The sequence below is a fragment of the Schizosaccharomyces octosporus genome (genome assembly GCF_000150505.1).
Source record: "Schizosaccharomyces octosporus yFS286 unplaced genomic scaffold supercont6.2, whole genome shotgun sequence".
NCBI lineage: Eukaryota > Fungi > Ascomycota > Schizosaccharomycetes > Schizosaccharomycetales > Schizosaccharomycetaceae > Schizosaccharomyces > Schizosaccharomyces octosporus.
Genome location: NW_013185620.1, coordinates 155,320 through 168,496, shown reverse-complemented (window position 1 = coordinate 168,496; position 13,177 = coordinate 155,320). Strand labels below are relative to the sequence as shown.

General features: G+C 36.9%; 5 protein-coding genes across 5 annotated transcripts; 2 read left to right on the top strand and 3 right to left on the bottom strand.

Annotated features, from left to right (window-relative positions):
• Window positions 1-17: 17 nt before the first annotated feature.
• SOCG_03712 (Sim4 and Mal2 associated protein 7) lies at window positions 18-2,208 on the bottom strand. The gene is made up of 4 exons (XM_013163622.1): window positions 1,814-2,208; window positions 1,493-1,649; window positions 1,279-1,443; window positions 18-1,225 (listed from the first exon to the last, which is right to left on the bottom strand). Exons 1-4 carry the CDS (start codon window positions 1,921-1,923, stop codon window positions 941-943), a joined length of 717 nt encoding a protein of 238 aa, XP_013019076.1. The 5' UTR covers window positions 1,924-2,208; the 3' UTR covers window positions 18-940.
• A 1,206-nt stretch (window positions 2,209-3,414) lies between these two features.
• On the bottom strand, window positions 3,415-4,735 carry SOCG_03710 (vacuolar H-ATPase assembly protein Vma21; the record flags this gene model as incomplete). Its single annotated transcript, XM_013163621.1, has 3 exons — window positions 3,415-4,314; window positions 4,416-4,507; window positions 4,698-4,735. 3 exons carry the CDS (start codon window positions 4,733-4,735, stop codon window positions 4,187-4,189), a joined length of 258 nt encoding a protein of 85 aa, XP_013019075.1. The 3' UTR covers window positions 3,415-4,186.
• Window positions 4,736-5,203: 468 nt separating this feature from the next.
• SOCG_03709 (chromatin-remodeling complex ATPase chain Iswi) lies at window positions 5,204-9,575 on the top strand. Its single transcript, XM_013163620.1, has one exon. The coding sequence runs from the start codon at window positions 5,296-5,298 to the stop codon at window positions 9,091-9,093; it is 3,798 nt and encodes a 1,265-aa protein (XP_013019074.1). The 5' UTR covers window positions 5,204-5,295; the 3' UTR covers window positions 9,094-9,575.
• A 74-nt stretch (window positions 9,576-9,649) lies between these two features.
• Window positions 9,650-11,200, top strand: SOCG_03708 (FAD synthetase). Its single transcript, XM_013163619.1, has 3 exons — window positions 9,650-10,182; window positions 10,254-10,665; window positions 10,727-11,200. The coding sequence occupies exons 1-3, from the start codon at window positions 10,046-10,048 to the stop codon at window positions 10,976-10,978; spliced, it is 801 nt and encodes a 266-aa protein (XP_013019073.1). The 5' UTR covers window positions 9,650-10,045; the 3' UTR covers window positions 10,979-11,200.
• Window positions 11,201-11,291: 91 nt separating this feature from the next.
• SOCG_03707 (SMR domain-containing protein) lies at window positions 11,292-12,969 on the bottom strand. The gene is made up of 2 exons (XM_013163618.1): window positions 12,879-12,969; window positions 11,292-12,840 (listed from the first exon to the last, which is right to left on the bottom strand). Exons 1-2 carry the CDS (start codon window positions 12,903-12,905, stop codon window positions 11,359-11,361), a joined length of 1,509 nt encoding a protein of 502 aa, XP_013019072.1. The 5' UTR covers window positions 12,906-12,969; the 3' UTR covers window positions 11,292-11,358.
• Between the last annotated feature and the right edge of the window lie 208 nt (window positions 12,970-13,177).

Sequence of the window (13,177 nt, the reverse complement as noted above, 5' to 3'; positions counted from 1 at the left end):
GCAGCTCATTCTTTGTAGTAAATTAAGAAAAAGAATATTTTATTTCTATTTTAGTTCAATATGCGTTGTTAATCGGTTATACAGTAGAAACAAATTGGTGGTATTTTAAATGAATAAATATTGTTATGAAAGCTGGATAACTGGAGGCTGTTTGGTTTCGAACATCGCTTTTATCCATCACTCTTCACAAAGAAACCGTGCAGAATAAAGTAACTATACTTATCGGTTGTTCTTCGTCCCTATTAAAGGAAAAAGTCCCGATAGAGAGCATTCATGAGTTAACTTAGTTACTAAATGAAACTCTATGTGTCATCATGGTGCAGATGTTCGATATACAAATATTATACATGAAACAGTACCTGCAATAAACGAACATTAAAAAATGTAGTTTTCCTGCCTTTAAACGTTGCTAGCTATACTCACAATATCCAAGTCAATAATTAATTTGCAATACCGATATTCATATTAAGAAGGGAACTTTTCGCCAACACTCTGTGCAAACAAATTTTCCAAGGCAACCTTCGCTTGTAGTAAAAGAAGGCACAGATCAACAAGAACTATCTGAAGAGTCTCTAGTAAATTGTACAGATTATTAACTCTTATAAATCACAATGTCTTTTCTCTTAATGATCATTACAATCGATTTCTTTCAATCTCAGCTTTTCCATCTTACCCTACCCTAGTTGTCTATAGAGAAATTGGTAGGAGACTTTGCGAAACCTTTCCTTCTTTAACCAAGCACTCCATTAAGTTGGCTTGTCGTCTCATTTTATATGAGAGTATTTTATGACGAGGTGATTAGTCTGAGTGCTGAGAGTAGATGGGCTGTAAATCCAGTTTTTGGGTTTGCTTTAGTTCAGGGCCATTTCTAATTTTTAACTGCAACGAAATTGTCTTTCGGGTCATCTCTTTAATCTTTTAAAAGATATTAAAGGCCCTGTTATGATGGACGTTTTGTTTGCGGTTGGCCAACAGACATTCGTTGTTGAAATCTTTGGAGTAGTAGAGTAGCCTTCTGTACCTTTTGACTTAATTGAACTGTTTGACTTGTATGACGATGTAAAGTCCTTATAAATGGTTGTAGCTTTTTGCTGTACTTTATTTCCGCTTTGGTTTCATAAGCCTTTGTACTGGAGGATAACAAACCTGGAAAATCGCGCTTCTCCAAATCTGTGATATTGCCTAGCCAAGGTTCTGTAGTGGAAGATTTCAAAAGAGGGTGTAACTAGTAAGGTCAGCATATATGAACTCAGTCCATAGAATATTAGAAATACGTACCTTGTTTTTCATATTTCGTGACCTGGCTTGATTTGAAGAAAGATTCTGCTTCATTTGTTCGTAAGCTTTCTGTTCTTGTTCTAATCTCATGCTTTCTATGTCAAGCTCTTTTTGTAGCAGATGAATATGATCCAAGTCACCGTACAACTGTCGTTCTAATTGATTCTATATATCAGTTCATTAGTATATAAGAAGATTCGTCAAAGCAGCATACGTTGGCTGTCAATACTTGAGAAAAAGCGCCGCTGCCTACTTTACTAGGGGGAACGGGCAATGTTTTGAGTGATATATTCATCCTTTTTAAGCATTCTAGCATCCATCCTTCTGCTGCACTTTTTCTATGCTCAGATTTGATCCCGTTTAATACGAGCCTAGAGATAGCTGGTTAGGTTACAAAATCAGAATTAAGACATTATAGTCAATCTTGGTCTCTTTATAAAGCTTTTTTAGAGATTATAGATAGAAGATTTGAATTCCTCATTAAAGGTAGTCCGCTTCATTATGGTCGAAAAAAGGATCCTTAGAAATTACTTACCTAGCACAAGTTCGAAGAATAATCATCATTTCTTCGTGCTGCTTTTCTGATAAAGGACGCCATTTCCTACGAATCTCTTCCTTACGAACCGCCCGTACACTTCTTTTCATGTTTTTCTCTCAAACTTGTAATTAATAGCAAGGGTACTTTTATCTTTTTTTAACCTATTTTTTAAATAAAAAAATAACTAATTAATGAAATTATTCTTCTCAAACTGACATCCCCAAATTTATTTTCGACTGTTCTCGTGAGGTTTGGTTATGTTCTTCGAGTGTAAATAATTACTACTGCAAGGTCGATACATTGAGAATCAATTTTTTTAGTAAGTATAAGAGAGGTTCGACATACTATATATTCTTTTACGTACAAGAATGGCTACATGTTTTACAGTTAAGTAGGATACGAAACAATACTGTGAGAAATTGTTCTAATTGAGGGCACTGCACATATATTTGAAGTCATTTTGAGAAGGCCTTCATGCAGTTAATTCAACTAAAAATTCAATTCACATTTTAATTTAAACATATTTATATTTATGTAATCCCGCTAAACTAGTTGAAATCAGCGCCGTCTAGGTCGTAACGATATTATTTAGGCAACACAGAATACATGCGTTAGTAAAAGTTAAATTAATATTCGTTTTCCACTAAAGACTCTGTAAAAAAAATGAAAATTTCGTATGCTTTTCTCGTGCAGCTTCAATCATTCTTCTTCATCCACGGTCATTAAATTAGAGAAGGGCTAGTATAGCAACAGATCCCTATCACGAATATTGCTACGCATGCATCAGTGATTAACTGAGAAAGTAAGGAAGCATATTTTGCACTATGTTTGATCATAGACGCATAAGGAGCTGGTAATTGAGATGCCACCGTCATTAGTAAAGAAGATGAGGGTATATTGTTTCTTTCCACAAACAATCGCATGGAAAATAGACATGCCTCAATAGTAAACATCCAAGGAAGCAAAGGCTGTAGTTGGTTAGTATACATTAAGAAACAGAAATGTAACCTCTGACACTTACTAAACGACGGAAATAGCAGAAACAAACAACAGCAACAACGAAGAGTAAGTGAATGTATTTACGCAATGGGAGGGTTTTATTATTATCCACAGGAATGTTGGGATTCATATCTGCATCGGCTTTATTAAATTGACCATTGCTATCTTCTTTGGAGGACTCCATAAGAGCCTGGAAAAACTTGGCGAAATCAGGATTTTCGGCGAACATGTTCTCGGGGGGACCATTAATAGGAGTGTCGCTTTGCAAATTGAAAGGAGAATTCATAAGATTATGTAAATTATTTGGTTCATCTCCTTCTGTAATCTTTGGATTTGCAGCAGGAACTGGTTCAGCCTTCACATTTGACTGAGAAATAGAAGAGGTACTATTTTTAGAAGCAATGTCAGGGAAAGTCGTTTGTTCGTCTGTTTTAGGTTCCTGGCCCAAAATTTTATCAATTCTAGAGTTTCCTCCTTGTCGTATTTTTTCCATGCGACGCTCTCTGCGTAATCTTGCTTGTTCAGCTGCAGATGACATGTTTTGTTATTATAAACCACGGAGAATATAGACTAATGAAAATTATTAAAGATCAATTTAATTTGGAAGTAGCAAATCGTACCAAATTTACCAATGCTTCAATATGGGGTTTGAGTCAGTCTTGATGTGATGAAGGCAAGGATGTAGTATAATGTCGAAATCCAGAATACAAACTATACTCATTCGCTTCGATGAAAGAAATATAAAAAAGCTATATATCCATAAATATATGTAATAAAATATAAAGAAATAAAATACGGCCAAATTTTAGCTTTCCAAACTAATTAGATTCAAGAAGACATTAAGTATTCTGTTAAACGTTTTATGTCAATTTCTTTTTGTATAATTAAAAAAGAAAGAAAATCTACAGTCCATGACTTTATTAATCTTGTCAATCTGAAAAGTGTACTTTTACTCTTCTCGTTTGGTAGAAACTTCATTCAAGGCGAGTAAACAATGACTTTAGAAAATGAAAACATTCACGTTTTTTGTAGAAAATCTCATTTTTTAAGACTTCAGTTATATTTCATGGAGTTCCTTCGGATGGTCAAGCTAGAAATACCTGAATTAATGAAGAAACCTTTTCGTAGAGAATTCAACTGGACGAAAAAACTATGAAAAAAACACTAAATAGTCTTCCACGAGTATTAGCTACTCTTCTTTATATTGACCTTCGTCAAAAGGTTCTGCCGTCAGTATGCCATTCTTCTCATAGCAAAAGACAAAAATAAATAATGAGGGGAGGTTTTCTTTCCTTTGTTCTCTTTATGTAGCATACTCTTCTTGTTGATTTCAGGAGCCACTGCTAGCAGCAATCCAAGTATGTAATCCATTCATTGCTGCTTTTTCTCGAGTTCTGGTGAGTTATCGTCTTTCTCCAGAAATGCGACAATGACATAGAGAGTCAAAACGATGTTCGCTGCAACAGCTGCTGCTATTCCTGCGTAAATAGTGCCGTTGCCTATTTTGGAATAGTTAGTACGCTCCAAACTTTTTCAGTACTTGGCTTCGAATAGTTCAATTCAACAAGAAATAAAATATAAAAAAAAGCAAATTTCATACCAGAAAACCAGTTCTTTAGAGTCCAATAGTAAGTTAGCAAAGGCAATGTGAATAAAGCAATGCTAAATCCGACGAACTTTATTAATATATGACTAATTGTGGTTAATAGAAAGCCTTTATAAAAGCAGAGTTCAAGATCAATCATAAAGCAATTGCTCTATAATCGCTTTTCCTTATAGGAAGTTTTTTCGAAGAGTGTCTGACTCATGTCATAGGAGCGATTTAAATTCATATTTTCAGTGTAGCTATAAAAATATAATCATATTAATGCTCATAACTTACGTTTGAATAGAATTATCTTCTACTATTTTTGCAGGCATGGTGTGTTCATGGGTACCATATTGCTATAGTGAAACTTTCAGTTCGAAAACGTTTACGAGCAGAACAAGATAGAGAGGTACACTATTTACTTCTCTACTTTTTTGATAAACTTAAATGCACTTTATGAAGCCCTAAGGTAATCTCTATAGAACTGTTGAACAGTGAAGCCGAATCCTTAATAATTGTTTGAAATGCCTGATCAATATCGATGCTGAAAGTTGTAAATGAAAATTGCATATCAGTTTATGGAAAACAGGATTCACAGTAAGAATATCCAAAATAAATTTACTCTCTAATTTCTAAAAATGAGCTACATTTCATACTACTCAAGGTTGTTAAGACCTTTTTATAGAATTTATTTATTTATTTACTTCTATATTTACGATATAAGGTACAGCTCACTATGGTTCGTTGCGTAGCTTATGACACCAAAAATAAGATACTGTATTCTTTTTTACGTACTTCCGCAAACAGCCACCAAAGTATAGAACAAAAGGTCAACCGTGTTTTTCTTGTATTTTGTCCGTTACAAAAGAGTTAATGTAAACTTATAGAATAGATGATTCCAGATTATCTTTCGGACAATAGAAAACGAAAATTCGGAGAGGATCAGACTCCTTCTGGTGAAGTTACGTCGTCCGGTGCAGGATTCAATGCTCCTTATACTACTAGTACTTCGCCATTCGGCATATCGTCAGTAGGGTCTTCTCATCATCCTTATGTTTCTGGGGCTAGCCCTCCGAATATTTCCCAGTCTCCTTACGTATCCGCTGCTGCAAGTAGCCATTACCAAACACCTAACTATGGCCAGCAGTATTATTCCTATGGTTCTTCCAACCCGTCGTTGGTTGGTGAACCAAACCCAAACTTGACTACTTCATACGTGATGCCAAATGCTCAAAACTATCCTTACGGGTTGATGTCTTCCGCACCTCCGGCTGCTGCTTACATGGGTGGTCTTCCTCCACAGCCTATTCCCTCTTATCCAGCTAATACCTCTTATGATTATAGATCAAATGTTTCTCATATGCCACCACTTACTGGAATTTCTCCTGGAATGTCGAATGTTTCTTCTCGACTTCCCAGTATCCATTCTTTGCAACAACAGCAGTCTGCGTACTCTGGTTACAATTCACCGTACCATTCCAATAATGATTATGTTGGAAACGTTTCTGCTTTGTCAAATGTCAATACTGGAGGATTGCTAAATTCGTCGAATCCTGTAATGCCGGCCCTCGATAACAATGCACTTTATAACTCTTCTGCATCGACCACTCCTGGAACAAACGCACTTCCTAGCTATACTCGGTCAAAACCTCGCTCTGCTAGTCATCCTAGATCATCATCTGTTCAACGTGCGTCTGCCACACCACCCGGTAATACTCCTTCCTTCTCTTCTCCTTCCATAAGTACTGATGCATCTGTTAAGGATCCCAGAAAAAACCCTAATTATGCTATGCAATGCGTTCAGTGGATCCGTTCATTTGTTCCTCAAGCTGACATTGGAACTACGATCAATGCTCTTGCTCAAAATAACTGGGAAGAAACGGCTGCATTGTCTGTATTATCCCGCCAGTTCCTGAATTACGACGTATCAGCTCAGTTGCAACAACATCAAGCTTTTACTCATGGCCTTCCCAATATTCCCAGTTTCATACCAAAACAAGAGACCTCTAATCGTACTGTACAAACTCAGAAACGTTCTATTCGTGACAAGTACACCCAACCGTCAGGTGGATCCCCCATGGTACCTGCCGGGGAAACCACTCCAATTCCCTCCTATTCTCGAAAACCAGCAAAAAAACCCGTTGAAGAAGATGAGTTCTACGATTCTGGAGAAGAATCGGACGTTGTTGTTCACAGAGACACTTCAGCTTTAGAGCGAACTGTTCTTAATTTTATCAATGTAAGTTCTGCTAAAGAGATATCTGATACAGCCAGTTGCCCGCTCGCTCACTCGAAATTGCTTTTGGAACATCGTCCCTTTAATAATCTTTATGAGGCATCTATTATAAAGCATCCTGATGACATTCCCAGTAAACCCGGTAGGAGAGGTCGAAGAAGACCGAAAATTCCCATGGGTCAAAAGATTGTCAATGTTTGTATGGAGACTATGGAAGGATATTACGCTATTGACAACCTTATTGCTCGTTGCGAAGATTTAGGTAAACGCATTTCCGATGGTATGGCTTCCTGGGGTATAAAATTGAAAGAAGCTTCTGGTGAGTTGAACATTGTTGATATGGATTCCCTACACAATGATCCTTCTTTTAACGCTTCTAACTATCCCGGATTCATAACTGAACAGCCTGCTAGCCTTGCTCCTGATGTCAAGCTTAAGAGCTATCAAATGATTGGTGTCAATTGGATGAACTTATTGTATAGATTAGGTCTTTCTGGTATCCTGGCGGATGAAATGGGCTTGGGTAAGACATGTCAAGTTGTTGCTTTTTTTGCTTTGCTTCTTGAACAAGGCCGTACCGGTCCTCATCTTGTAGTGGTACCCTCTTCTACTCTAGAAAATTGGTTACGTGAGCTTGCTCGATTTTGCCCTCGCCTCCGTGTAGAACCGTACTACGGAAGTCAACAAGAACGTGCCGATATTCGAGAGGCTATTGAAGAAAACAACGTAACATATGACATTTTGGTAACTACCTACCAGCTTGCTACTAGTAGCAAAGAGGATCGCTCATTTCTTAAGCACCAGAATTTTGATGTCTGTGTTTATGATGAAGGCCACTATTTAAAAAATCGCATGTCCGAACGATATAAAAATTTGATGAATTTAACTGCGAACTTTCGATTACTCTTAACCGGTACTCCTTTGCAGAACAATTTGAAAGAGTTGGTATCCTTGCTAGCCTTTATTCTTCCAAACATGTTTGATAGTGATATGGAAGACTTGGATGTCATTTTTAAAGCTAAGCCTACCGCTGATGCTGACATCGAACAAGCTTTGTTATCTAAACAGAGGATTAGTAGAGCTAAAACAATGATGACTCCTTTTGTATTACGTCGACGTAAAGCACAAGTTCTGGGTGATTTACCTCAGAAGAGTCATTACATTGAATACTGTGATTTGTCCGCTGAACAAGAAGCCATATATAATCGTTATGCTGCTGTGCAGAAATCCCAACAACTAAAACGTGAAGACAAACGGCCAAAGAAAGCAAAGAAAGATGAAGGAAATGAGGCTAACGACAAACCAGCGTCCGTTGGACATACCCTTATGCAATTGCGAAAGGCAGCGAATCATGCTCTACTTTTTCGAGAAAACTATGACGAAAATATCCTGCACAAAATGGCTAAAGATATTATGAAGGAAGAACAATACAAGAATGCAAATGAGCAATACATTTTTGAAGATATGGAAATTATGTCCGACTTTGAGCTTCATCGCCTGTGCCGTAATTTCTCCACGTTGCAATCATACATGCTAAAAAACGAGCCTTGGATGGATTCAGGAAAAATATTAAAACTGAAAAAGATGATACCTGAAATGAAAGAGAAAGGAGATCGTATACTTCTTTTTAGTCAGTTTACGCAGATGCTTGATATCCTAGAGCAAGTCTTGGATACTTTGAAAATTTCGTATGTTCGCTTGGATGGATCTACACAGGTAGAAACCCGCCAAGACATTATTGATCAATTCCACAGAGAACCCGATGTTACAGTATTTTTGCTCTCTACTAGAGCCGGTGGTTTCGGTATTAACCTAGCCTGTGCGAACGTGGTAATTTTATATGATTGTTCTTATAACCCTTTTGATGATCTGCAAGCTGAAGATCGCGCACATCGTGTGGGCCAGATGCGCGATGTGAGAGTTATAAGGCTAATAACGAAAAATACTGTTGAAGAGTATATACAAAGACTTGCCAATACCAAGCTAGCTCTAGACATGAGTCTTAGCTCTGATGGTAAGGATCGTGAAGAGCTAGGCGAACGTTTGGTTCAAGCTATGTTTGACGAAGAAAATCGCGATAGTGATGAAGATACGAAAACTGATGCTACTGAACAAACTGAACATAAGGAGGAACCTAAAAAGGAAGAATTCAAGAAAGAACCAGAAAACCTTAAGTTAGAACCGAATGATGACAAGGCTAATGTAGATACCCCAAGTCAAGAAAAGCCATTAACTAATGAAGATAAAGTAAAACCCGATGAGAAAAAGGATGAGGACACTGTTGGGTCAGAGAATCCATCTGATGGTGTCGCAGAGGCAGCTCAAGTCTCTTATGGTATAGAGGAGGGTAAAGAAAGTGATGATACTGCATCTCTAGCAACGTCGGAGGAAAAACCATCAGTAGCTGACCTGTCTTCGAAGACGAATGAGGAAGGTCATTCAAAGGAAGTTTAAGCAGGGCTTGTTACAAGAAATGCGGTAGCTTGGGCCTTCTATTAGGTTTATCGTTATCTTTGGACCTACGACACGCAGTGTTCCTTTGAAAATGGAAAATGAATTTCTAGCTTTTTTTGGGTTTCTATATAATTCAATATCGCTTTGTGCTGTATTATAATATCGTCCGAATGGACGATAGAAGAGAAACGCGCATGCAGAACACTAGTTATGCAATTATTACTAGAGGTTTATTGCAGTGAATGAGCTTGTTTTATACTCTGGAAAGGCCGAAGGTGTTTTGTTTTGAACTTAGAAGAATGTTGTTATGAAGGGACAAAGATTTTGTTTTCTATTACGTTTACTTCATAATCAAAGGTTTTAGTTGAGATACAAAATTTACAAACCGATATAGTTATGTTTGGAGCCCTTTCTTGTATATTAATTTAGAAGTTTTTTATATGTATATAGATTTAATGAAAATTGATTCGGTTTCATCGGAAAGTAATAGCACCTGTGCCTAAAAGAAAAAGAATTGGAAGGCTTTTGTTTCTCTGGAAATATAAACACATCAACTTCCTTTTCCATTTCTGTTTCCTGAAATTTCGACTTCTGGGGAAGAAGGTGTTTTAATAGTGAAGTAGCTAAGAAATCTAAATGAAAAATAATCGTAAGTCAAATAAGTATTGCTTAAATAATAAACGAAATGGAAAACCATATACATTTGTCTTGATGAATATCAGCAGTTTATCTCATCTCATGAATGATGATTCCACCACGTCCATCCTTCTTGAATACACGTTTAAGAAGATACTTACAAGTAACGACTGTTAGTAAGTATAAAAAGAAGCTCAATCTTAGAAAGATATACTTTATTTTTTTCTGTTCGTAATTTTGGAGCAGAATACAGGTGCATAGGAAACCGGGACTTTATTAACGCAGACGTGTAAAAATAATTATACGCACAGGCTCCATGGAGGCATTGGAAGACGTATATAATAGAATAAAAAGGATTTATACTTCAGATTCCTCATCTGAAAAAGTTAGTGTTCTAAAACAAAAGCTTACAGGATCACTGAAATTTATCGATTATGCACTCGACCGTTATGAGTAAGGAAATAATTTTGTTGGATAAAATGTAGCCATCATTTGTACACCTTTTTGCTAATCTTCTTGTACAGGACCTCACAAATTGCTATGTCATTTAACGGAGGAAAGGATTGTCTAGTTTTACTGTTGCTGTGTATATATTGTTTAAGGGAACGATACGGTCCCTCTTTGGTAAAACAAAAATTATCCGAAATACCCTTTGTATTTGTACGGCCAAAAGATGAATTCGATGAAATGGACAAATTCGTTAAAAGTTGCGAAGACCTTTACGGCCTTAACATTATCAGAATCTCCCTTCCTATGAAAGAAGCATTCACACTTTTCCTAAAACTTAACCCAAGCATTGAAGCAATACTTATCGGAATCCGTCGATTAGATCCACACGGCAAGAATCGTATTGCTTTCGAAATGACCGACAAAGGATGGCCTAAGTTCATGCGGATTCAACCAATATTAGATTGGAAATACTCAGAAGTTTGGGACGTATGTGTTTAATTTATAATAATTTAGTCTTTGGGATTTTACTAACTGAACGAATATATAGCTTTTGCTAGAAACTGAAACGAAATACTGTACATTATACGATAAAGGATATACTTCACTAGGTGGTGTTTCCGATACATCACCCAACCCTGCTCTTAAAAATGAAGATGGGTCTTATTCTCCTGCTCATTTACTTTTGGATGATTCATTGGAACGGTTTGGACGTAATCAAAATGTCCCTTTCCGAAGGACCAACTCTCGTTATTTGTATGAGAGCGGTGCTTCATCATATGCACCATCTGAAGTTTCCTAACATCCTTAGTACGTGTTTTGCTTAATAATTTTTTTTTTTAATTTTCGAGATATGGAAGATATGAATTGCCAATAAAGCGCAAATCCTACGTACTAGTTGGTCTCCTACATGCATGATTCAATACTGGTTCAGTCCCCGTAGTCCTCGCTTTAATGATTTCGCTAACGACGCCTTATATACCTACTACCTAGTAACTTCCAAACAAGTCATGAACAATTTCATTAATATGATGAGCTTCAATCAAATTAAATTTCAACAACATTTAACGCAACCAAGTAACCCAAGTTCTTTCAACCAAAAAAAAAAAAAAATATATATATATATATATATATATATATAACAAACCTTATAGGTTCTTCGGAGTGTATAGTACTAAACAACTATTTCTTCTTCTTGATAATAGCACCGTAAACCTCAACTTGACCATGATTTACCTCAAATCTCCAACCATTTTGCTGTAACCATCGAACTATGGAGGGTAAAAGCCTAGCTTCCATGCCTACACTATGATTACCAATCCCTGTAATAATTCTAAAGGGGTGTATACAATTCGGAGAAGAATCCGCTTCCTTTGCCCACCAACTTGAGACTCTCTCTTCAACGATGCTTTTAGCCTCACGAACAGTGGCACCATGCAAATCCAACGAATATGGCGTACCAGTTTGAACTAAAGACCTCATGGCTAAACCTCGCCATTTCATAGCTTTTTCATGATATTGTCGTCCAACTTGAGCGTGGTAAGCTGCAGACCCACCAAGCAATCGATCACTTCTGCTTCTTCGATAATCTCTCGCAGAAGCAGCGTACTCGGCATTTCGATAATCCAAGTATTCGTCCGCTAGACGATTACATTCTTCTGCGGAATACGTTTCCACTGAATCATCTCGTTCACTCATATTACGACTTAAAGAAGGCAATTGGCTTGCTTTAGGCTTTTCATTACCAAGTAAACCAAGTTCCAATTTAGTCGTATCTTTCGGTTGTGATTGCTTGACGGCGTAAGCAATCCATTTTGCTCCTTGCAAGTCTTTACTACAGGTTATAAGTTCACAGCAAAATTGAAACGCAAGACCAGTGTTTTTGGAAAGTTCAGATGCAGTATCTTGACATGACTTCTCAAAGGTCTCTGTCAACAAAGGATGCTTCCGTAGCAAAGCGTTCACTGTAAAGTATAATGACCCAGAATGCTTATAAAATTCATGGCTGACTCGCGAGTTAGCAATATCCAAAATAGAGGAGATCTTTTCAAAAAGTTGTTGGTTTCTTTCCCAAAAGGAAAGTTTGTTCGCAGTAAACTGAGCCAATTCTTCGTCAGTGTCGGATTTATTTGCATTGCTTAGATACAAATCGTCTTTCCAGGGGGCTCTACGCGAAGCGTTGGGCTTTTTATTTTTTCGTTTACGCTGCCGAGAACGATGAGAGACGTTGGGAGCTGCAAAAAGAGCATCGGTAGCATTTCTAAGGCCTTCGTTCTTTTCAAGTACTTCTTGATTTAATAATTCATCACTGGCGCGAGTAAGATCATTTTCACATTTATAAAGGACATACTGCACACGCTGCGGTGCAATATCATGAAACATGGACCGTAAAAAATTATAAACAGTTTCATCTAAATCATATAGAGAATTTGTCAATTCTTCTGAATAGTCAACTTCATGTTCTTTGTTGAATTCATCGTCTAAACTATGTAAAATTTCATTTTCTTTCTCTCGTGTAGTGGATTGATTCCAACCATCTTCATGGGTCAAACATTGACCGTCATTTTTCAGTAGTTCCAACACATCTTTAGCACTGTCGCTATTCTCACAATCGTTGACAATAGCCAAGACAAGTGCTGAATCCAGGTACTGGGAATAGTGTTCCTAATGCTTTAGCAAACCTATTTTCCATTTATCATTACCTCAAATTGCGAACGCCAATCTGGCATTGGATTGCGTTCGCGCTTATAAAGAAATATTGTTCATTGCAGGTCGCGTTTGCTGCGTTTTGGCATACGTGTAATGCCAACGATTTTACAAATTCCAAGGTAGTTTTGTAAATGTAATACCAACAGTTTATACAACATCACTATAATGTAAATAGAAGAAATATATCAATTGATTAAAAATACATGTAACATACATTTACATTTTTTTTTAACGTTTACTTAGTAAGTTGATATTTTACTATAGGTAGCTTTAATGCATAGTTATGTAGAAT